Source organism: Rhinatrema bivittatum, chromosome 4 (assembly GCF_901001135.1).
Source record: "Rhinatrema bivittatum chromosome 4, aRhiBiv1.1, whole genome shotgun sequence".
In the NCBI taxonomy this organism is placed as follows: Eukaryota; Metazoa; Chordata; class Amphibia; order Gymnophiona; family Rhinatrematidae; genus Rhinatrema; species Rhinatrema bivittatum.
This window is the reverse complement of record NC_042618.1, coordinates 237398595-237423122: the sequence shown is the minus strand read 5'-3', so window position 1 is coordinate 237423122 and position 24528 is coordinate 237398595. Positions and strand designations below refer to the sequence as shown.

Genomic DNA, 24528 nt, shown 5'->3' with positions numbered 1-24528 from the left:
AGTTTATTTTCTAGGGATGTGCATTTGTTTTCAATGCATGGGCAATCCGCAACGCATAAGTCCCTATTCGTTGTGTTCGTGGGTTCGCGAAACGCATTGCGATCCCCAACAAATAAAACATACCATATTAACGTCATTCTTTTGATTTGCAGTGATTTCTGAGTGGCCGTTTGAAATAGGAAAAGGCCATTTGGGAGTATCCATAGCAAAAACCAGCTCTTTCCTGTGAGTCATAAGTGACCTCACAGCCCTGTCATAGAGTGGGTCAGACAGATTGGAGACAAGAATGCAACCTATCAGAGCTAAGCATTTTTCTAATGCAGCCAATTGCCGCTCTCACTCAGTGCTCTGTGACGCTATTCCTGATGCTGCTGCACTATTTATACCTTAAGCACGCAGCGTGCCACAGTCTTTCTTTGCGGGGGTGGTCAGGGGAGGTGGTCCGGGGATGGTGGCTTTACTCAGAGCTAGTCTGAGTGTCTGAAATCTGTTTTCAGTTGTTAGCTACTTTGATAGAATTTTCCATTGAAAAAGATATTTATTTCCTTGATGTTGCTGCAGTGCCACCAGCTATCCATGCTTTATTTGACTGCACTTTTTTTTTATTGATCTCCTTCATTCCCCTTTCATGGTGTCTAAGGATACTAATACCACTTTTAGTGCCACTCTGCCTCTGCTGCTGACATCAAGGGTTCATGTGACTGTAGCTGCCTTGCTGGTGCCCTTTTCTAGAGCTTTGGATGTTCTTCCCACACTATATTTCTTCTTTGCTCCTCTGACAATGCCTTGGACAACTCCTGCCCCTTTGCCCATTTACAGACATTTAGGCAATGCATGCCATGATTTTGGTGCCATTTTGCCACAGTTTTGATACCTTGGAGTTCTTTCCCCCTTTTGATGATTTCTTCCCACAAGCTTCATGAGAATTGATAAGAAAATATAAATTTTGGACCCAAAACAGGTTGCAATACTTCCCCCATTGATTTTAAAGGCAAACAAAAAAATTAATAGAATAGCAAAATGAATTTGTTCTTTTTGTTCTGAAATTAATGAAATTCATTTAGGTCCCAATGAAACAAATGGAAAAAACAAAACACAATTTTTTTCTTCTGAACATCCCTATATAGAAGTCCATATTCAGAGGCATTTAGCAAGATAATTCACTAGTTATCCAGCTAAATGAATATTTGGGCACTTATCGGGGTAAATTTAGCTAAATATTATTAACTGGCTACAATTTTGCCAGATAAATTAGGGACACTCTGGGAGGAGTTATATTAGGCAGATACGTTATTCGGCTATTTCTAAGTCTGGTTGCACCAAAGTGCTGTCCTAAAGTTAGCCAAATAGCTGGCCATATTCAGTAGTGTTACGGTCATGGACCCTTGGGCCGGCTAAGACAGCAGGTGTTGTACTGTGGGGGCCCACAGTGAACGTCGCAGCCAGGAGGCGGTGCTGAAGAGAGACTCTGAGGGAGGCTTCACCACTGGAAGACCAAGGTCCTGCCAGGAGGAGCCTGTAGGGACCCGGACCTCTTGGACTTAGGTGGGACCCTATGCGACCAAGGATCCAAGAGCGGCTGAAGAGATGGTCGATGAGGACCGCAGGGCCCAGGAAGCTGGAAGAGTCTTCACCCTTGGAAGACCACGGCTCCCCCGGGAGCAGCCCGTGAGAGCGCAAGCCGCTGGGACTTAGGAGAATCCTCTGGGCCAGCAAGAATCAGATACCTGTGGAGATGGAAGAAGCTGAAGCCAGAGTCCAAGAACAAAGCCTGGTCAGAAGCCAGTAGTCAGAGGTCCGAAGCCAAAGCCAAGGGCAGAAGCCGGAGACGGAGTCAATGGACGGAGCCGGGTCAGAAGTCAGAAGTCCGAAACCAAAACCAGGGCAGAACATAAGAACATGCCATACTGGGTCAGACCAAGGGTCCATCAAGCCCAGCATCCTGTTTCCAACAGTGGCCAATCCAGGCCATAAGAACCTGGCAAGTACCCAAAAAGACGGAGTCAATGGATGAAGCCGGGTCAGAAGCCAAAAGTCTGAAGAGAAGATCCAAGATCAAAAGCAGCAACTAGAAACTCAGGGCACTGCGTGAACCTCGCTGCAAGGTGAGGTTTAGGACAAGCTGCAGGGTTTAAATACCCTGCAGCATCTGACGTCATCCGAGGGCATCCACCGAGATTTCCTGCGCTGGCCCCTTTAAAGCTCCAGCCCCGGGCGAGCGCACGGCTAGGGGGTGTGGCCAAGCACGTCGGTTCGGCGGCATATCCCTCACGCAGGGAGAGCCACAGCAGGAGGCTGATCGGGCCTACACGGCCGCGGGGACGTTCGAGAAATCTTCGAGGAACGGTCGACCGTGACCCAGATCACGGTCTTCCCATCTGAAACAGGCAATTCTACAATAAAATCTGTAGACAGATGAGTCCAAGCTCAGTAGGAATGGGTAGCGGCTGAAGCAGTCCCCAGGGGCATCCATGCAAGGGTTTCTGCTGGGCACAAATAGGACACAACTGAACATAGAGTCGGACATCTTTCTTGACCTGCGGCCACCAGTAGAACTCCGTCAGAAGTTCCAAGGTCCTGGCTGTTCCTGGATGCCCAGCGGTCATGGAATCATGGGTCCACGCTAACACTCTCCTACGGGAACGAGAGGGCACCACAGTCTTACCCGCGGGGGCCACCTTGGATGCGGCCAGAAGAACTTTGGCTGGGTCCAGGACATACTGAAGCGAGTTGATGGTTTCTTCTGTCTCTGTCGTGCGGAGAGAGCATCTGCTCAGGCATTCTTGGATGCCGGCCTGTAACAGAGGGAAAAATTGAAACGGCTGAAAAAAAGTGACCAGCGTGCCTGCTGTGGATTAAGGCGCTGGTTGCGGCACAGATACTCCAAGTTCTTATGGTCTGTGTAAACGACTACTGGGTGCTGGGCCCCCTCCAACCATTGGCGCCATTCCTCGAATGCTAGTTTGATGGCCAGTTGCTCTTTATCCCCCATGCCGTAGTTCCTCTCTGCAGGCGAGAACCTGCGTGAGTAGTAGGAACACGGCAGGGATTTGCCTCCATTGGACAATTGGCTTAGAACGGCCCCGACAGCTATGTCGGAGGCGTCGACCTCCACGATGAATTGGCGTTGAGGGTCTGGGTGGCAGAGACAGGTGTCTTGGAGGAACGCGTTCTTCAATTCCTGAAAGGCTCATAGGGCCGCAGGGGTGTGCATTCATTTTCGACGTATTGGCGATCCGCAACGTATATTGCACTATTCGTAGTATTCGTGGGGAAGCGAAACGTATCGCGATTCCCCACGAATACACGAATCTTCCCCGAATTATACGGCCACCTAAATAAAAATTTAAACAAACCCCCCCAAGACATACCAAAACTCCCTGGTGGTCCAGCGGGACGTCCGGAAACCATCCCCTGCACTCACACCCTCGGCGCCGGTTTCATCATGGCGCCGATAGCCTTTGTCACAGAGGCTACCGGTGCCATTGGTCAGCCCCTGTCACATGGCCATCAGCACCATCTTGTGCTCCTACCATGTGACAGGGGCTGACCAATGGCACCGGTAGCCCCTGTGACATAATATGGGCAAAGGCTATCGGCGCCATTTTGAGTACTGGCAACAGATGGCTGGAGTGTAGGAGGTCGCTCCGGGACCCCCATTGGACCCCCAGGGACTTTTGGCCAGCTTCGGGGGGCCTCCTGACCTCCACAAGACTTGCCAAAAGTCCAGCGGGGTCCGGGAGCGACCTCCTGCACGCCGTCCGTCCGATGCCAGTACTCAAAATGGCGCCAATCGCCTTTGCCCTCACTATGTCACAGGTACCGACGGTCGGCCCCTGTGACGTAGTGAGGGCAAAGGCGATCGGCGCCGTTTTGAATACTGGCAGCAAATCGCCTTTGCTCTCACTATGTCACAGGGGCTGACCGTCGATACCTGTGACATAGTAAGGGCAAAGGCGATCGGCGCCATTTTGAGTACTGGCATCGGACGGCCGGCATGCAGGAGGTCGCTCCCGGACCCCCGCTGGACTTTTGGCAAGTCTTGTGGGGGTCAGGAGGCCCCCCAAAGCTGGCCAAAAGTCCCTGGGGGGTCCAACGGGGGTCCCGGAGCGACCTTCTGCACTCCGGCCGTCCGATGCCAGTACTCAAAATGGTGCTGATAGCCTTTGCCCATACTATGTCACAGGGGCTACCGGTGCCATTGGTCAGCCCCTGTCACATGGTAGGAGAACAAGATGGCGCTGATGACCATGTGACAGGGGCTGACCAATGGCACCGGAAGCCCCTGTGACAAAGGCTATCGGCGCCATGATGAAACCGGCACCGAGGGTGTGAGAGTGCAAGGAATGGTTCCCGGACTCCCCGCTGGACCACCAGGGAGTTTTGGTAAGTCTTGGGGGGGTCAGGAGGGTGGGGGGTTTAATTTTAGCTGGGACACAAATAGAAATCACTGTATTAACGCATCGGGGCGCCATACAGCTGAATGCAACGTATCTGCTCTCCGACGAATCCGAATCACGAATGCAACGTATGGCGTCCCTCTGCACATCCCTATAGGGCCGTTGCCGGCCAGTTCCTGGCATCAGCCCCCTTTCTGGTGAGGGCATTCAGCGGGTCCACCATGTGGGAATAGTGTGGGATAAATTGCCAATAGAAACCTGAGGAACCGCTGAAGCTCTTTGACTCCCACCGGTTGAGGCCAATCTTTGATGGCCGCGACCTTCTCTGGGTCCATATGGAACCCTGTGGAGGATACAATGAACCCAAGGAAGGGCAGTGATTCTTGCTCAAATTGACATTTCTCAAGTTTCGCATAAAGTCGATTATCTCGCAGTTTCTGTAGCACTTGACGAACATCGTGACGGTGCATCTCCAAGTCCCTGGAATATATTAGTACATCATAAAGGTAGACAATTACGGAGGTATGTAGCATCTCCCTTAGAACCTCATTCATGAGGTTTTGAAAAACCGCCAGGGCATTGCAGAGACCAAACGGCATGACCAGGTATTCGTAGTGGCCATCCCTTGTGTTAAATGCGGTTTTCCATCGTCGCCTGGCCGAATCCTCACCAGGTTATAGGCCCTGCGGAGATCCAATTTTGTGAAGACCTTGACACCCTGAAGTCTATCCAGGTGTTCCGGAATCAAGGGCAAAGGGTACCGTTCACGGCGGGTAATGCTGTTCAGGCCACGGTAATCTATGCAGGGTCGGAGGGAGCCATCCTTCTTAGCTACGAAGAAGAACCCCGGTTCAGGTTCTCCGGGATATATGCGGACATGGCCTGCATCTCGGGGAGTGACAACGGGTACACCCGTCCTCGTGGCGGTGTGGTACCCGGAAGCAAGTTAATCGCACAGTCGAAAGGGCGGTGCTCCGGGAGGATCTGGGCTTTCTCCTTGGAAAAGACATCGAGGTAGTCCTGATAGTGGGGCGGCAATGCCAACGAAGTCATCAGGATAGGTATCTGTGGTCAAGGAACAGCTGTTAAACAGGAGTCAAAGCACGAAGGCCCACAGGACGCCACCTGGAGGGTCTCCCAACAGATTACGGGAGAGTGCTTCCGCAGCAAAGGTAGCCCCAGGATGACCGGATGCATGGACTTTTCCAGGATGAGGAATGAAATTTCTTCCACATGCAGGATACCAGTGCGTAGCGTGAGAGGCTTGGTACGAGTAGAGATGGTACCTTGAAGAAGTCTCCCTTGAATGGAAGACACACGGAGGGGGGCCTTTGGGGTTGGACCCCAATCTGGAGTTGTTGGACTAAATCCTTGAGAATGAAGTTTCCCCCGGCTCCGGAGTCAACCAGGGCTAGTGTATCCAACTGCCCTTCGGGAAGAAGTAAGGTCACCGGAACAGTACACGGGGAGGCAGAAGTGGTGTGGCCTAGGTTTAGCTCCCCGACTGTCCCTAGGTCTGGGCGTTTCCCAGACGTTCGCTACAGCGGGCAAGGAAATGCCCTTTGCCAGTACAGTACAGGCACAGACCCTGGAACCGGCATCTTCTCCTCTCCTCTTGAGAAATTGGGCCCCGACCCACCTGCATGGGTTCTGCATCTTGAGCCCCGGAGAGGCAGAAGGGGAGTGCCCATTCCGGGAAGGTGTTCCAAAGTTCCCGGGTCTCTGAGCAGGCTTCCTGTCCCGGAACGGGCGTTGGATGCGGCGGTCTACGCAACTCGCCAGATCAATGAGATCATGCAAGTCATCCGGGAGATCCCTGGCCACCAGCTCATCCTGAAGCCGAGGGGAGAAGCCCTCCAGAAATATGCCATGCAGGCTGTCACTACCCCAGTTCAACTCAGCGGCTAGGGTCTGAAACTCTACCACGTACTCAGAGAGAGGGCGGTTGCCCTGGCGTAGCTGCAGTAATTCTAAGGCAGCCGAGGTCCTGCAGGATGGTTTGTCGAAGATCCGTCGGAAGGAGGTGACGAATTGTACCAGGTTGGCTAGACGGGGGTCCTGACACTCCCACAGCGAGGAGGCCCATGTCAACGGTCTCCCATCCAACAGGGAGATAATGTAGCTCGTTTTGATCCGATCCATGGGAAACTGAGCAGGCAGTATGTTGAAGCGGATATAACATTGATTCAAGAATCCTTGACATGACCTCACGTCCCCTGAATACCACGAGGGTACTGGCATCTGTATGGGCGCGGCTGGTCCGGTATTGGGCACAACTCCAGCTACCGGGGAACTGGAAGTGGTCAGCTAACCTCTGCACGGTTGTCATCAGGGAAGTTTGTTGCTGTTGCAACCTCTGTGCAATACCCGGGATGGCTTGCAAGCCCGCAAGATCTGCCAGGTCCATGGCCTTGCAAACTGTTACGGTCATGGACCCTTTGTTAGAATCTGTGTTGCGGGCTCCTGAAGGAGGGAGGAGATAGCAATCTGTTAGGAAAGCTCTGCTGGGAGTTAGCAATCTGTAATAAATCTGCTGTTAGACTGTGGAGTAGCAATCTGTTACTATTGGTTCCTAAAGAAGGAGGAGTCAGCAATCTTGTAGTGTCTCAGATTTCATCTTGCTAAGGAGTAGCAATCTGTAATGAATCTGATAGAGTTGTGGGTGGATCCCTGGGCCGATGGCAGATGACCACGCCCCCGGGACGATATCCCGAGAGGGACCACCGGCTAGGCTTGAGTATGGAGACAGACACACATTAGTTCTTTTATTAAACAGGGTTTTGAAACCACCAGAGGTGGCAGTAGTGAGCTGATATGCCCGGCAGGGCTGTAGTCCCTCAGGTACTGGAACAGCGATCCAGGATGACTGAGCTGTTGAGAAACTGTAGAAAGTGAGTAGGCAAAGTAGGCAGAGTTCATGAACAGAACTAGATGCAAAACTCACGTAAGGTCTCAAGGAAGCTCAGGAGCTGGAAAAGTTTAGGCCCTCGAGGAGCGAGTACCTGGTTCCAGGGAAATCTCTGAGAGAGTGATGGTAACTCACAAATGTTTGTAGCAGCGATAGCTTCCAGGCAGTAGAGAATCTTCAGAGTGTCCAGGAAGATGGGCCCTCGAGGAGCGAGTACCGGTTCCTATCTGTAATCTGAAAGTAAAGAAAAAGAGCGAGGCCCCCTAGGAGCGAGTACCTCTGGTAAGTCCAAGGAGGCAGAGTAGCCTCAGTTTGTTAGTGAAATAGAGACCTTTAAATATTGGAAGCAGATGACGTCATCTCAGGGGGACGCCCCTGAGGTTCACGCTCTTGCTGGTACTTCATTCAGAGTGCATGCGTGCATGCGCCCTAGGTCTTCAAGCAACATGGCGGATCTGCAACGTCGAGCCGGTCCGGGGACTCTGGAGGGAGACGGCAAGGAGACGCCGCGGCAGCCAGCTGTCTATCAGACCTGGAGGGAGTTGCCACAGAGATAAAGAGGGCAGAGTGAGGACATTGAGCAGCGACAGTCGCAACAGTACCCCCCTTCAAAGGGCGATCTCCTCTTTGGGTACCAGGCTTAGGTTTAGAAGGATGCGCGAGGTGGAACTGAAGAAGCATCTCTTTGTCCAAGATATTGGTCTGAGGCTCCCAAGAGAATAAATCGGGGCCAAAGCCTTCCCAAATCAGAAGGTATTTAAAAGTTTTGCCTCTGTTATGAATATCCAGAGTCTCTTTGATTTCTAAGTCGTCTTCTGCATTGATGACAGGTGGATCTTGAGATTTGGAAGTATCTTGCAGAGTGTTATTGATGATATCAGCAGTAATAGATTGTAGGGATGTGCAGGCAAAATGTTTTCGTTGCGTACGTGATACGTATTCGTGGGAGGTCAATTCCGTTTCATGCGGAAGTATGGAGAATTCAATAAGTTGTCGATCTGTAAATACATTACTACGGCAAGTTAAATTATTGTCCCAGCTAAAATTAAAATTAACTACAACCCCCCACCCTCCTGACCCCCCCAAGACTTACCAAAACTCCCTGGTGGTCCAGCGGGGAGTCAGGAAGCCATCGCTGCACTCGTTTGCCGGTTTCATCACGGCGCCGATAGCCTGTGTCACAGGGGCTACCAATGCCATTGGTCAGTCCCTATCACATGGTCACCGGCGCCATCTTGTGCTCCTACCATGTGACAGGGGCTGACCAATGGCACCGGTAGCCCCTGTGACATAGTATGGGCAAAGGCTATCGGCACCATTTTGAGTCCTGGCGTCGGACGGCAGGTTGCTCCGGGACCCCCGTTGGACCCACAGGGACTTTTGGCCAGCTTGGGGGGGCCTCCTGACCCCCACAAGACTTGCCAAAAGTCCAGCGGGGGTCCGGGAGCGACCTCCTTTCACGCCGGCCGTCCGATCCCAATACTCAAAATGGCGCCGATCGCCTTTGCCCTCACTATGACGGCGATCGGCGCCATTTTGAGTATTGGCATCGGACGGCGATTTTGAGTCTCAAAATGGCGCCGATTGCCATCATAGTGAGGGCAAAGGCGATCGGCGCCATTTTGAGTATTGGCATCGGACGGTGATTTTGAGTCTCAAAATGGCGCCGATCGCCTTTGCCCTCACTATGACGGCAATCGGCGCCATTTTGAGACTCAAAATCGCCGTCCGATGCCAATACTCAAAATGGCGCTGATCGCCGTCATAGTGAGGGCAAAGGCGATCGGCGCCATTTTGAGTATTGGGATCGGACGGCCAGCATGCAAGGAGGTCGCTCCCGGACCCCCGCTGGACTTTTGGCAAGTCTTGTGGGGGTCAGGAGGCCCCCCAAGCTGGCCAAAGGACCCTGTGGGTCCAACAGGCGTCCCGGAGCGATCTGCCGTCCGACGCCAGGACTCAAAATGGCGCCAATAGCCTTTGCCCATACTATGTCACAGGGGCTACCGGTGCCATTGGTCAGCCCCTGTCACATGGTAGGAGCACAAGATGGCGCCAGTGACCATGTGTTAGGGACTGACCAATGGCACCGGTAGCCCCTGTGACACAGGCTATCGGCGCCGTGATGAAACCGGCAAACGAGTGCAGCGATGGCTTCCTGACTCCCCGCTGGACCACCAGGGAGTTTTGGTAAGTCTTGGGGGGATCAGGAGGGTGGGGGGTTTAAATTTTTATTTAGGAGGCCGAATAAAACAGAAATCTGTTTAATACGTGGGGAGTCGCGATGTGTTTTGCCTCCCCACGTATTTAACAGATAGCAAAAAATAAGTTGCGGATTACAAATACGTGGAAAACGGATGCACACCTCTTGATCTGCTGTGGACATCACTGAAGGATTCAGTGGAAGTGGTGATGTTGAGGTATGTCCAAGACCCACTTCTAAAGATGACTCTCCAGTAGAAGTTGCTGGATGAGAGATGGTGGCATCACCAGTGGAAACAGACTGGCTGGTTGCTAGTGATATCTTCTTTGGATCTATTATGTGCTGTGGTTCATCAGGCACACCTTCTGAGTGAAACGAGCGAGACAGCGCGTCTGCTCTGGGGTTTCGATCTGCAGGTCGATACTTAAGCACAAAATCAAAATGGTTGAAGAATAAAGACCACCTGGCCTGTCTGTAATTCAAACGTTGTGCGTGGTGGAGATACTCAAGCTTCTTTTGATCCATGAAGATGGTTATTTGATGTTGAGTGCCTTCGAGCCATGGCCGCCACTCCTCGAATGCAAGCTTTATTGCCAGGAGCTCCTTGTCGCCGATCCCGTAGTTCTTTTCAGCTGGATAAAATCTTTGTGAGAAGAATGAACAGGGTTGTAAGGTTTTTGAGTCTCCCGTTTGGCTCAACACAGCCCCTACCCCCACATCTGAAGCATCAACTTCAACTATGAAGGGCTTGTTGGGGTCTGGATGCCGTAAGCATGGTTCTGTGGAGAAGACAGTCTTCAATTTCTCGAACGTGGAAATGGCCTCTGCGGACCATTTTGAAGCATTGGCACCCTTGTGAGTCATCGCCATCAAGGGTATGGTTAAGGAGGAATAGTTCTTTATAAAGCTTCGATAATAGTTGGTAAATCCCAGGAATCTCTTTAAGGCCTTCAGGCTGGTAGGTTGAGACCAATTCTTGATACTTTCAAGTTTGTGAGGGTCCATTTGAAAGCCTTCTTTCGATCCTATGTAGCCTAGAAAAGGCATAGATTCTTTGTGAAATTCACACTTGGAGAGTTTGGCGTACAGCCGGTGTTCACGGAGACGGTGGCGTACTTGCTTGACATCTGCAATGTGGGTGTCCAAATCCTGGGAGAAGATTACTATGTCATCCAGGTAGACCATAACGTTCTTGTACAGCAGGTCCCGCAAGATGTCATTCATCATATTTTGGAATACGGCGGGTGCATTGCATAACCCGAACGGCATTACAAGATACTCGAAGTGGCTGTCTCACGTATTGAAGGCTGTTTTCCACTCATCACCACTCCGTATGAGAATAAGGTTGTAGGCCCCCTTCAGGTAAAGTTTTGAAAATATCGTGGCCCCTTGCAGCCTGTCAAACAGCTCCGAGATTAACGGCAAGGGGTAACGGTCTTTGATCGTAATCTCATTTAGACCTTGGTAATCGATACATGGGCGTAGGGTACCGTTCTTCTTCCCCACAAAGAAAAAGCCTGTGTTGGCTGGTGACTTAGATGGTCGGATAAAACCCTTCTGGAGATTTTCTTCAATGTATTCCGACATAGCTTTATTCTCAAGAACTGAGAGAGCATACACCCGTCCTTTCGTTGGCTCGGTATTGGGCTTCAGTCTTATGGCACAGTCATAGGGCCTATGTGGAGGAAGAATATCAGCCGCTTCTTTGGAGAACACATCCCCGAAGGATGCATATTGGGGCGGCAGTCCTGGCATCGCTGGAGTCGTAGGCATGCATATGATAGGCGAGATCTCCTTAAGGCACCTCCCATGACATTCTGGGCCCCATTGTGAGAGATCCAGGGATGCCCAGTCAAATTGGGGCTGGTGCATTTGCAGCCAGGGTAATCCCAGGACGATAGGGTGCATAGCCTTTTCCAGTACAAAGATAGAGATTGTTTCCGTATGGAGCGCTCCAGTGCGAAGCGTAACTGGTACGGTTTCGCAAGTTACGTTGCCTGGTAAGGGCTCCCCGTGAATGAAGGATAACAGTAGTGGATCTTTTAATTTGCTGAGAGGGATCCTCAAGTATTCCACTAAACATCTGAGAATGAAGTTGCCTCCTGCCCCTGAGTCCATCAGGGCAGGAGTCTGAACCGTGACTGGTCCGTAGGTCATAGAGACTGGGAGAGAGAGAGCGGAGGAGAGGACGCGGTAAGGCCTAAGAACAATCCTCCCGCAGGACTTAAGTCCGTCCATTTCCCGGACAAAATGGGGCATGTAGAGACATCATGGCCAGCCTGACCACAGTACATGCACAGGCCACGTTTCTTCTGAAATCTTCTCTCCTTGGAGGTCAAGTGTCCATGACCAAGTTGCATCAGTTCAGCTTTATCAGCAGCAGAAGTTACTGGAACTGTCCGAGGTGCAGTGGAGTACTAGCCTGTTTCCACCGAGGTAACACCTTAGGCTGGTTCCTTCACCTTGTCTCAGAGCTGGTGATCAATCCGAATGGCCAAGGCTATTAATTCGTCCAGCGAGTCAGGTGTCTGGCGAGCAGCCAGCTAGTCCTTTAAGGGGTATCCAGGCATCTGCAGAAGAGTGTCTTGAGACATTTGGGGTCCCAGCGAAGTTCCGCTGCAAGAGTCTTGAATTCTATGGCGAATTCAGCCAATGATCTGTTGCCTTGCTTCAAGTCCACCAAAGCAAAACCGGCAACAGAAATACGAGCAGGGTCATCAAAGATGGATTTAAGCAAGTCCATAAATCCTTCTATGTCCTGCAAAATAGGGTCCTTGCGTTCTCACAAGGTAGATACCCACGACATGGCTCTCCCATCCAAGTATGACAGGATGTAGGTGGTCTTCGAAAGAGCCGTGGCAAATAAAGTTGGCTGTAAGGTGAAGTGCATGCAGCAATGGTTCAGAAAGCCCCGGGTCTTCTGGATTTCTCCGGAAAAGCGGATAGGAGCCGCCAGTGGTAGAGAAGTCTTTAAAGTTACCTCCTGTAACTGACCTTCTTGGTTAGAAGCGGTGCCTTGTATCTTCTGTGTGTGTAGCTGATGAAATGCTGCTGTAAGTTTCTCCAAAGTTTCTTGCTGCTCTGAGATGCGTTGGGCCAGGCCTGGTATAGCCTGCAAGGCAAAGAGATGTGCCAGATCCATGGAGTTAACAACATTCCATAGTTTAAGCCGGATCCACTGGAGTTAACAACATCCCATAGTTTTAAGCCGGATCCACTGGAGTTAGCAATCTGTTAGAATCTGCGTTGCTGGCTCCTGAAGGAGGGAGGAGCTAGCAATCTGTTAGGAAAGTTCTGTGTTAGAGCTGGGAGTTAGCAATCTGTAATAAATCTGCTGTTAGTTAGACTGCGGAGTAGCAATCTGTTATTATTGGCTCCTAAAGAAGCATTAACGATGGGATGGGATGTTGTTAACTCCATGGATCTGGCACATCTCTCTGCCTTGCAGGCTACGGAGTAGCAATCTGTAATGAATCTGATAGAGTTCTGGGTGGATCCCTGGGCCGGTGGCAGATGACCACGCCCCCGGGAGGATCTCCCAAGAGGGACCACCGGCTAGGCTTAAGTATGGAGAAGACACACATTAGTTCTTTTATTAAACAGGGTTTTGGAACCACCAGAGGTGGCAGTAGTGAGCTGATATGCCCAGCAGGGCTGTAGTCCCTCAGGTACTGGAACAGTGATCCAGGATGACTGAGCTGTTGAGAAACTGTAGAAAGTGAGTAGGCAGAGTTCATGAACAGAACCAGATGACAAAACTCACATAAGGTCTCAAGGAAGCTCAGGAGCTGGAAAGGTTTAGTACCTGGTTCTAGGGAAAACTCTGAGAGAGCGACGGTAACTCACAAATGTTTGTAGCAGCGATAGCTTCCAGGGAGTAGAGAATCTTCAGAGTGTCCAGGAAGATGGGCCCTCGAAGAGCGAGTACCGGTTCCTATCTGTAATCCGAAAGTAAAGAAAAAGAGCGAGGCCCCCGAGGAGCGGATATCTCTGGTAAGTCCGAGGAGGCAGAGTAGCTTGTATAGCCGAAGCGAGTCCTTGCTAACTCAGTTTGTTAGCGAAATAGAGACCTTTAAATATTGGAAGCGGATGACGTTATCTCAGGGGGACGCCCCTGAGGTTCGCACTCTTGCTGGTACTTCGATCACAGCGCGCGCGCGCGCCCTAGGTCTTCAAGAAACATGGTGGATCTGCAGTGTCGAGCCGGTCCGGGGACTCTGGAGGGAGATGGCAAGGAGACGTCATGGCAGCCAGCCGTCCATCAGACCCCGAGGGAGTCGCCACAGAGGTAAAGAGGGTGGAGTGAGGACGTCGAGCAGCGACGGTCGCAACACCCTTGGGCCGGCTGAGACAGCAGATGTTGTACCGTGGAGGCCCACAGTGAGCGTTGCCGCCGGGAGGCGGCGCTGAAGAGAGACTCTGAGGGAGGCTTCACCACTGGAAGACCGAGGTACCCCCAGAAGGAGCCCTTAGGGACCCAGACCTCTTGGACTTAGGTGGGACCATATGCGACCAAGGATCCAGGAGCGGCCAAAGAGATGGTCGATGAGGACCGCAGGGCCCAGGAAGCTGGAAGAGTCTTCACCCTCGGAAGCCCGCGACTTCCCCGGGAGGAGCCAGTGAGAGCCCAAGCTGCTGGGACTTAGGAGAATCCTCTGGGCCAGCAAGAATCGGATATCTGTGGAGACAGAAGAAGCTGAAGTCAGAGTCCAAGAACAAAGCCAGGTCCGAAGCCAGTAGTCAGAGGTCTGAAGCCAAAGCTAGGGGCGGAAGCTGGAGACGGTGTCAATGGACGGAGCCGGGTCAGAAGCCAGAAGTCTGAAACCAAAACCATGGGCGGAAGCTGAAGACAGAGTCAATGGACGAAGCCGGGTCAAAAGCCAGAAGTCTAAAGAGAAGATCCAAGATCAAAAGCAGCAACTAGAATCTCAGGGACTGAGTGAACCTCGTTGCAAGGCGAGGTTTAGGCCCAGCTGCAGGGTTTAAATACCCTGCAGCATCTGATGTCATCCGAGGACGTCCACCGAGATTTCCTACGCTGGCCCCTTTAAAGCTCCAGCCCATGGGCGGGCGCGTGCGCGCCCAGGGGGCGGGACCAAGTGCGTCGGTTCGGCAGCATCTCCCTCGTGCAGGGAGAGCCGCAGCAGGAGGCTGATCGGGCCTACACGGCCGCGGGGACGTTTGTGCGGGCCGGGCCAGCCCCGGGGTAGGAGGAGGGACCGGGGCTCGGTCCAGTCCTGTAACAAGTAGTGCAGCTGCACAACTGAATATACTTTCAAAGTTAGCCAAATAAGTTTATTTGACTAATTTTGCTATTAATTGAATATGCACCCTATAGTGCATAGTTTTGCATTTTTCACAAATATATTCTTTATTTATTTATGTTTTATTATTTATTCTCCGCTTTTTGCACTTCAAAGCAGATTACATTCAGGTACTGTATATGCATTATTTAGAACAGAAAAAGTACCTGCAGAAAAAGGAGAGGCAGAGCTCTGCAGGATCTTTTTTTTTTAGGCAATTTTAAAAGAGAAAATATGCTTTATACTTTCCCTTTGAGAACTAGTGGTAGGTCTGCAGATATTTGAAAATTGCCCCAGATATGTTTCAGGTAAACTTCTTTAAAAATATCAGTTCTTATATAAGACGATTCCTCTACTACAGCAGTATTGGGGTTAGATAACAAGGAGGTCTTCAGTCAAAAGCCATTTGGATGGATAACTCAAACGTTATCTGTTTAAATGGCACAAGTGGCATATTCACCTACTTATCTAGCTAAATGGAAGTGAGATAACTACTTATCCAGCTATAATTTAGCTGATAAAAAGGGGAGTTACTAGGGTGTGACAGGGAGGAGTTGAGTTATCCGGCTAACGTAGCCGAATATTGCAAATATATGGCTACTTTAGCCTGGTAATTTTAGACCTGCTGGGAAGCAGGTCTAAAGTTATCTGGCCTCGAGTAGCCGGATAACTTGCTACTTACCCAGATAGATATCCAGGTAAGAAGCAATGTTGCCAGGAAAACCCTCCAAGAAATAAAAGGGCTTATGGTAAACCTGCAAGTGTAAACCTGCTATAGTGCATGCTTCCAGTGCAGCTCTGATAAAAGCTGTGCTGGACCTCGCCGAGAGCAGGTAAGTGCTGACCCTGGCTTCTGGCAGGAAATTTTGAGCTCCACAAGTGGGAGGAAGTGCCTGGGGGTTTGGGATGTGGCGGGATGGTAAATTAGATGGGGGAAGGGAAGGGGGAAGGACCTGGGCTCACGAGTTGGTGTAAACAAGGGGTTTGTCAAGGGGGGCAGCGATTGACGGCTTCATTAAATTTAAGATGTGGGTGGGGTATAAAAAGCCCGATAAGCAACTTCATGATTAAGAGGGGGAAAGAAAACATCAGGCATAGGCCCTTTTATTTCTCGGGGGGGGTTTTCTAGCAAAAGCAGTCCTTACCTGGATATCTTTTGAAGACAGGGTAAGTGACCGGATAACTTAAACATGTGAACGGTTATATTCAAATATAGCTATTTATCTTTTTAAGTTATCCGGTTACATGCAGCCGGATAATTTTAAGCAAATATATTCAGCGGGACGTTTATCCTGCTGAATATACAGGACAAGTTATCTGGCTAAACTTAGCCAGACATCTTGTCCACTAAATGGCCTACTGAATATTGGCGTCATGATATTTAGTGTGAAGTCTTCATTAGTCTTGCTAGCCCTGCTGACCAGTGAAAAGTATCAAGTATGTGCAGCTCTCCCTGATCCGGGATTCTTGATTTCCTGTTCCACAGAGTACTGCGTAGATTTTTCAAACAAGACAGATGTAAAGAACTGGACGAATGCACTGAACACGACAATTGCAATGAGTGCCTCATCACCAATCACTGAGTTCTGGGAGTATGTATACTGTTCTCAAATGTCCTTTGAAATTTCCCTGATTTCAATATTCCGCATCTGTCCCATGTTACTTAAAGTTATCTGTCTAAATGGCAAGATTTTGGATATTCAGCCTCTTATTCGGCTAAAATCTATCCGGATAAAGAAGAGGCATTCCGGGGGTGTTTTAGGGAGAAGTCCAGTTATCCAGCTAACGTAGTCAATTTAAAATCATAACCGGTTAAGTTAGCCAGATAACTTTAGATCTGTTTCAGAGCAGCCCTAAAGTTATCTGGCCTTATGTGGCTGGATATCCTGCCACTTCAAAAGATATCCAGATAAGTGGCCAGCCTGTCAAAAAAAAAAACCAACCCCAAACTGCACCAGCAAGCCTCTGGGCCCAATTCATACCCCAACACCACTAATATTAAACCCCCCAGCAGGCCAGGACCCTCTTTCAAATTCCACTAGATTTTTAAAAAATCACATTTACCAGAGCTGGCTCTCCAGCCCTCTCCCCCTCCCTTCTCGGTAAATATTTGAAAAACTAGTGCTTTCTTAGCATCCTCCATGCCCCCTTCCCATGATACCCTTCCCCCAACCTCATAAATCCTCTCACCTATCCTGTATCTTAAAATAGGCCCTTATGCAGCCCGGGATCTCAGTCCACAGCTATCCTGGGTACTTCTCGTGTAGCTCTTTGCAGCTGTTTTGGAAGAATAAGGCTTTGGCATAGCTGTTAACAGCTATTAGTTTTCACATTATTTATCAGAGATGGAGGGGGAGGAGGGCTGAAGGGCTAGTGCCAGTAAATACATATTTTTAAAATCTACTGGCATTTGAAGAGGGGTCCTGGCCTGCTGGGGGGTTAATATTAATGGTGGTCGGGTGGGAATCATGACCGGAGGTCTATGGTGCAGTCTTATTTCTTTTTGAACAAGATTGCCATTTACCCAGATATCTTTTGAACATATTCGGGTAAGTGGCAGGTTATCATGCCACACAAGCAGGTCTATCCTGTAAAGTGCGGCCGCGTTTACCCTGCTCCTAAGCCGCGTTTTACTCACTTTCCGGCCGCGTTATCCCTTCCTGCGATCCCGAATCCACTATAACCTACTCCTACCGCGTCCTAAAATCCCCGGCCAACCCCTTCCGCACGCGGCATGGTTATTGCATGCAAACGAGCGAATTAGCTATTCCCTAGCATCCCGTAACCCGCGCCCCGACTATCGCTATCTTTCCCTGCCGTTTTGTCGCGCGTTTAACCTGCAAACTTACCGCCTACCCTGACCCCTGCGGTAGAGGCAGGGGTAAGGGTAGGTGGCAAGCTTTCCCCCAGCCCCCGCTCACCTGCCCCGGCCGCGATCGTGGGTGCCGGTCTCCGTGGCAGCCCCAGTCCTCTCCCCTCCTCCCAAAGCAAAAAAAAAAAAGCGAAAAAAACGTTGCAGCCCCCCTCCGATGTCCGGAGGGGGCTGCAAAAAGTAAGTTGCTTCGCCGCTGTCAGTTCTTCCCTCCTCCCGGAGCTGCTTTTTCAGCCTTGCTCCGGGAGGAGGGGAGAAGGGACACTGACAGCGGCGAAGCAAAAAAAAAAAAAAAGCGAAAAAACCAAAAGCTAAAAGTAAGTTGCTTCGCCGCTGTCAGTGTCTCTTCTCCCCTCCTCCCGGAGCAGGGCGCGAAAAGCAGCCTTGCTCTGGGAGGAGGGGAGAATAGACACTGACAGCGGCGAAGCGAAAAAAAACCAAAAGCAATTTTGGTTTTTTTTCAAAATTTTGGTTTTTTCCAAAAGTGACAATTTTGGTTTTTTTCCAAAAGCGACTTACTTTTGGGATCTGTCAAGATCCCAAAAGTAAGTCGCTTTTGGACGCCTGCACAACTTACTTTTTTTTGCAGCCATCAGCAGGAACACATGGCGATCGTGGCTCCCGTAGCTCCTCCCGACGAAGATGGCCGCCTGCATGGGGGAAAGTGTGCAATTGGCCGCTCAAGACGTGACGTCACGACGTTTAGCGTCACGGGATGTGACGCCACGTCTTGAGCGGCCAATTGCACGCTTTCCCCTGTGCAGGTGGCCATCTTCGTCGGGAGGAGCTACGGGAGCCACGATCGCCATGTGTTCCTGCTGATGGCTGCAAAAAAAAGTAAGTTGTGCAGGCGTCCAAAAGCGACTTACTTTTGGGATCTTGACAGATCCCAAAAGTAAGTCGCTTTTGGAAAAAAACCAAAATTGTCACTTTTGGAAAAAACCAAAATTTTGAAAAAAAACCAAAATTGCTTTTGGTTTTTTTTCGCTTCGCCGCTGTCAGTGTCTATTCTCCCCTCCTCCCAGAGCAAGGCTGCTTTTCGCGCCCTGCTCCGGGAGGAGGGGAGAAGAGACACTGACAGCGGCGAAGCAACTTACTTTTAGCTTTTGGTTTTTTCGCTTTTTTTTTTTTTTTGCTTCGCCGCTGTCAGTGTCCCTTCTCCCCTCCTCCCGGAGCAAGGCTGCTTTTCGCGCTCTGCTTCGGGAGGAGGGGAGGGGGGACTGGCAGTCCCGACTTCCTGGTATCTGTCATTTCAAATGACATTTGAAATGACAGATACCAGCGTGGCGTGAAGCGTTAGGCCCGCGCACCCAGGATACTGTATAGGCGCTCTATCCAGTAAAATGGGTTACGCGGGCCTAAGGCTTCACGGATGCGGTTTACATTTACATAAAATTAATGTTCAGGATCGAGCGGTAGGTGTGCTGCACTGTGCGTGCGGCAACCGCGGGTGCCGCAGGCACTAACGCAGCTCTTCCTACCGCTCGGTACAGGATAGACCCGAAGGTCAGATAACTTATAAACCTATCTGGCTATATTCAAACATAGCCAGTTAGGTTGATAACATTAGGGTGGTATAATTAACAGGACATTTATCCTGCTGAATATATGGGATAAGTTATCCAGCTAATTTTAACTGAGTAACTTGTCCACTAACTGGCCTACTGAATATAAACCCCAAATATCCATGGGTTGTTCTACCAACACATATATAAATAAAGCCACTTGTAGGACAGAGAAAACAAATCACATTCAGCAATAACATGCACCATACAAAGAAACAAACCATACTCCTGGGGGAATTCTGCGCTACTCTGGAGCATAGAATTTGCGCAAATTCCCCTCCTGTGCAGAATATGGAGCAGTTCCTGGCAGCCCATCCTGCTCATGGCAAAGATTTTATTTATTTATTTAACATTTTTCTATACCGACCTTCATGGTTAAATACCATATCAGGACGGTTTACATCGAACAGGGGTAAAAATAACTAGGTAAAGGAAGAAACAAAGTTACATTAAACGAGGACCGTGAACTTGGAAGCTTAGGTAGCTGGAAGAAAAAAAGATAAAGTTAAGTTAAAAGGAGAAATAACAAATTCCGGACTAGAGATAGTTCGGATTAGAGTTAGTCCACATGTTAGAGTTGGTATCCATGCTGTCCAGGTAATCAGAGGAGTAGATAACGTCTAATGTGTATCCCAGGGTTCTGGGAAGGCTAGGCGGAACAGCCACGTTTTGAGTTTTTTCTTAAAAGTTAGCAGGCAAGGTTCCAGCCTGAGTTCAGCAGGGAGGTTGTTCCAGATGGCTGGGCCTGCTGTCGAAAATGCTCGGTCCCTGGATGCAATGAGTCGCGTGGCTTTGGTTGGAGGGGCTTGTAGCGTTCCTTTGGATATTTCTCTCATTGGCCTATTAGAAGTATGGAGTTTTAATGGAATTTCAAGATCGAGATAAAGGAGATCGTAGATGGATTTGTGTATTAATGATAAAGATTTGTGAAGGACTCTGTGGTTGATTGGTAACCAGTGTAGATTTCGGAGGATGGGTGTAATATGATCACTCCAGTTGGTGCTTGTTAGGATTCTGGCAGCAGCATTTTGTATCATCTGAAGTGGCTTAATGGTTGAACTGGGTAGTCCTGTGAGGAGCGCGCTGCAGTAGTCTATTTTGGCAAATATCAAGGATTGAAGAACTGTCCTAAAGTCGTGGAAATATAAGAGAGGTTTGAGTCTTTTTAATACCTGTAGTCTGAAGAAGCAGTCTTTGGTAATAGTGTTAATCATACTCTTTAGGTTAAGACGGTTATCAAGTATTACCCCAAGGTCTCTAACCTGAGTATGAGTGAGGGCGTGGTTATGTTGGGTCTGTGACTGGTAGTTGTCTTGGTTGGCGGAAATGAGGAGGAGTTCAGTCTTGTTAGCATTGAGGACCAAATTTAAACTGTTGAGGAGACTAGTGATAGATTGTACTACATATGTTGCGATCCTGCCCGTGAGGAGCGCGGGCAGGCTCTTACCTTCTCGCGGCCAGTCGGGCCGCTGACGCTGCTGCTTCTCTCTCCCTGAATCAGCTGGGGCCGTCCTTGCAGCAGTTGCTATGCGGCCGGCTCCTCAGCTGCTGTTTCTGCCTTCCCCCGACGTGCTGCTGCAATCCCGGGACCTTCAGCCAGCAGGGAGGATGTCCCTGCCGGTGCCTGCTTCAGCCCGGGTCCTTGCCCGGCAGGGAAGCCATCCCTGCCGGTGCCTGCAGCCTGCTACAGCTCCCTGCTCCCTCTGCAGCCAGCCTTACCTCTCTCTGCTTCTTCCTGCTTCAGTCCTTGCGGCTGGGAGCTGCTCCAGCCCAGGGCTGCTCCGCTGCTTCCCTGGGCCTTCCACGTGGCTGAGGACGCCACCAGCTTCCAGCTCTTTGCTCTAGCTCCCTAAGGCGCGAGCGCGCGCCTCTCTGCTCCTCTTCAAGGGCCAGCCAGGTGTGGCCCCCTGCTGACCCCTCCCTGGGCGTTGTCCACCTCAGCCCTACAAAAGGGTTCAATGTCCATTCCGTCTTTGCCTTCGCAAGGAGTTGGTCACTCCTGAGATCCTTCGCTCCAGGAAGTCGTCCGAGTTCCAGCACTTCTGCAAGGTCCTGTGTTTCTTGTTCCCTGTCGGAGCTCCTCGTCCAGTCCTGATGTCTGCCTTCTGTTCCAGTCCAGACGTCCGCCTGCTGTTCCAGTCCCAAGGTCTGTCTCTTGATCCAGTACCCGTGTTCCAGTCTTGGTGTTACCTGCTGTTCCAGATGTCCATGTTCCAACCCTGAGGTGTGTCTCCTGATCCAGTATCCGTGTTCCAGTCCTGATGTTTCCTGCTGTTCCAGATGTCCTTGTTCCAGCCCTGAGGTCTGTCTTAGTCCTTGTTCCTGACCCTGATGCTTTAACCTGCCTTAGGCTGCCAGGAGTGCAGCAAACCTGCTTTAGGCTGCCAGGAGTGCAGCAAACCTTGCCTTTGGCTGCCAGGAGTGCAGCAACCTGCTTTTTCCCTGTGCTCTCCCGCTGTCAGCATGGTCCGCGACCAGCCTTCCAGGGCTGTGTAGGGTGCGCATGGGACAGGGTGGTCCGCGACTCAGTCCCGCGGGTGGCTTGAGTAGGGCGCCCTGAGGGACAGTGCCCATGTCTTCCTTCAGCCCTCGTTCCTGAGTCCACCTCTATGCATCCAGCACTTCTTTCCTGAGTCCACGTCTATGCCTGAGTCTACGTCATTCCTGAAGTCTCGCCAGTACCTCTATGTTCCAGTCTTCGCTGCCCTGGCCTCCATCCGGCCTGCCGCTTCGTGCCGTATCCTGCGGCAGGTCCGAAAGGGCTGGGAACGGTCGGAGGACTGTTCACAAGACCAACATTGCGTTGTTGGGTCTTCCGAAGCGTGCAGTTCCGGAGGAGGGCCTGTCTTCCCAGTCATCACTCCAGCCTTGCTCCTGTCCAGCTCATGCTCGGGCATGCCACGCCTCCCGCGGCACCTCGTCAGAGTTCCTCTGGGGTCGAGCCGTGGCCCAAGGACACACATCTCTCAGGAAGTGGGATCGCTCTCCTAGCACTCCACAACAACATATGTTTATTTGTAGGACCTACAGCTCAATGAGTTTGGCTGTCGTTCAAACTCATACTATAGGTGAAAGGTCCATTTACTTTATTTTATAATCACTCAATTTTAGGTTTTTTAATTTGTAACTCCAAAGAGTTTTTTTTTTAAAAAGTATATGTAGACGAACTGGAGCTGCCACAAAAGAGTATTTTGAACCCTCATAGGTATATTGTGGCAAAAAATCAATGAAGCCAGGCGCTTCCAGGATATTTGTAAATCGCACGTTTTCTAAGAAACAAAGCTTCAAATGTCTCATGAACAGATATTTGAAAGAAAGATAATCCTCTGTCTAATTTGAAAAAGAGTCCCATAAACAGATATTGAAGGAAAAAAGTCCCGTAACCAAATATTGAAAGGCAATACTCATCTGTATAGTTGAGAACAAGAATCCCTTGCAAAAGGAGTCCCGACACGATCGTGTTTCGGACCACAATGGGTCCTGTTTCTGGGGAGACGACTCTTCAGAGGTTAAACTTTGTTTCCTGCACGCAAACTTCAGTTCTGCTCCATTCTATAAACACAAAGCTTTTTGGTTAAATCATAACCACAGTTTAACAAAAACATGGCAAACCCTTTGGTTTTATGTGCTGAAAATGGAAGTACTACTACATCATTGTAAAATAATGTATATTTTTGGAAAAATAAGAAAGATACCCACAAACAGCCTAGGGTGACTTTCTAAGATTCCTCGGAAGAGTCTGGGTCCAGTAGTGACGAAGATAAATCTAAATCTAAACAGCAGTCTTTTTTAGGACCGGCTCACAACACCTATCGATCTCGTCCATACAGGGGACAGACACGCACCAGACCACCAGATTGGACAGGACCAATCACACGAGCACAACAACGGAATCAACAACAATTTTGAACCTTTCCAAAGAACATTTTTCACAGGAGACTTACACTGCACTGGAAAAAGGGTTGTCATAAGTGCCCTATAGCAAATTTGATTCTTTTCAAGTGTATAATGATCTACACCGCTTTTTTCGTCGACTCCAATTGAAGTTATTTTTTGATGACTCTAGCGATCAAGTTGGAGATTTTTCCATCATCACTCCTAAATCATCATGGGTGCCTCCTGGACCCTTGGATCCAATTATTTTGACGTTTATGCAGTTAGTATTGAAGGATGTTGATAATTTGGAAAGTGTTTCTTTCAATAAGAAGAAACATCAAGCTCCACTGAAGATTTACAAGATGTGATTCATGATCTGGTTATGGAGGGTGTATCTAAAGTTTTTCTATCATCGCGAGAGGCACATGCTTTAAAGGTAGCACACCCTATACATCCAGTTTTATACACTTTGCCTAAGATTCATAAGAATTTTGCATCGCCCCCTGGGCGTCCAATAGTGGGGTCTGAAGATAACTCCTGATAGTATCTAGAGTCGCTTAATTGGCGATGGATCTCAGCCACATATTCACTCGTACCTTGAGTAACAATTGTACCGCCTTTATCGGCGGGTTTCACGACCACTTTGGAATTCTCAGCAAGGTGTTTCAAAGCACAATATTGATCATAAGACCAATCAGGAGCCTGATGTTTCTTCTTATTGAAAAAAACATGATGTGCTGGGGAAAGGTAGATGGCTGATCAGAGGGAAGGAGGTTGTGGTGTCCTGGGAAGATGAGAAGTAGCTCAGTTTTTGTAGTGTTTAGGGCGAGGTTAAGGTTAGTTAGGAGTTGGTTGATGGAGGCGAGACAGTTGCCCCAGGTCTTGAGAACTTTAGGTAAGGATTCTGTGATGGGGATGAGTATTTGGACATCATCCGCGTAGATAAGGTGCGTCAGACCGAGTTCGGCGAGGAATCAGCACAGGGGTAGTAAGTAGACATTAAAGAGAGTAAGGGAGAAGGAGGAGCCTTGGGGGACCCCCTGGGTGAGGTTATTAGGGTTAGAGTCATGGATGCCAATTTTGACTTTATAAAGTCTATTACTGAGGAAGGATTTAAACTACTTGAGGACAGTTCCGGAAATACCTATTTCAGAGAGGCGATCTATTAGAATGTTATAGTTGACCGTGTCAAATGCAGCAGAAATGTCTAGCATGGCTAGAATGTATGACTGGCCCTTGTCAAGTCCTTTGAGTAGGGTATCCATGAGGGATATTACAAGGGTTTCCATATTGAAGAACTTACGGAATCCAAATTGTGATGGGAATAGGGTTTTGTGTTGTTCCAAGTGATCTGTAAGTTGTAGGTTGATCACCCTTTCCAAAAGTTTATCTAGGAATGGGAGA

The 24528-nt window shown here is 49.7% G+C and overlaps 1 protein-coding gene across 2 annotated transcripts in view; it reads left to right on the top strand.

Annotated features, from left to right (window-relative positions):
- Positions 1-24528, top strand: part of LOC115090603 (sodium- and chloride-dependent betaine transporter-like) — a 368393-nt gene that overhangs the window by 148422 nt on the left and 195443 nt on the right. For both annotated transcript variants that reach the window (XM_029599943.1, XM_029599944.1), the window contains exon 5: positions 16298-16403. In XM_029599943.1, the coding sequence (XP_029455803.1) occupies positions 16298-16403 (106 nt within the window). The remainder of the gene's footprint in view (positions 1-16297; positions 16404-24528) is intronic.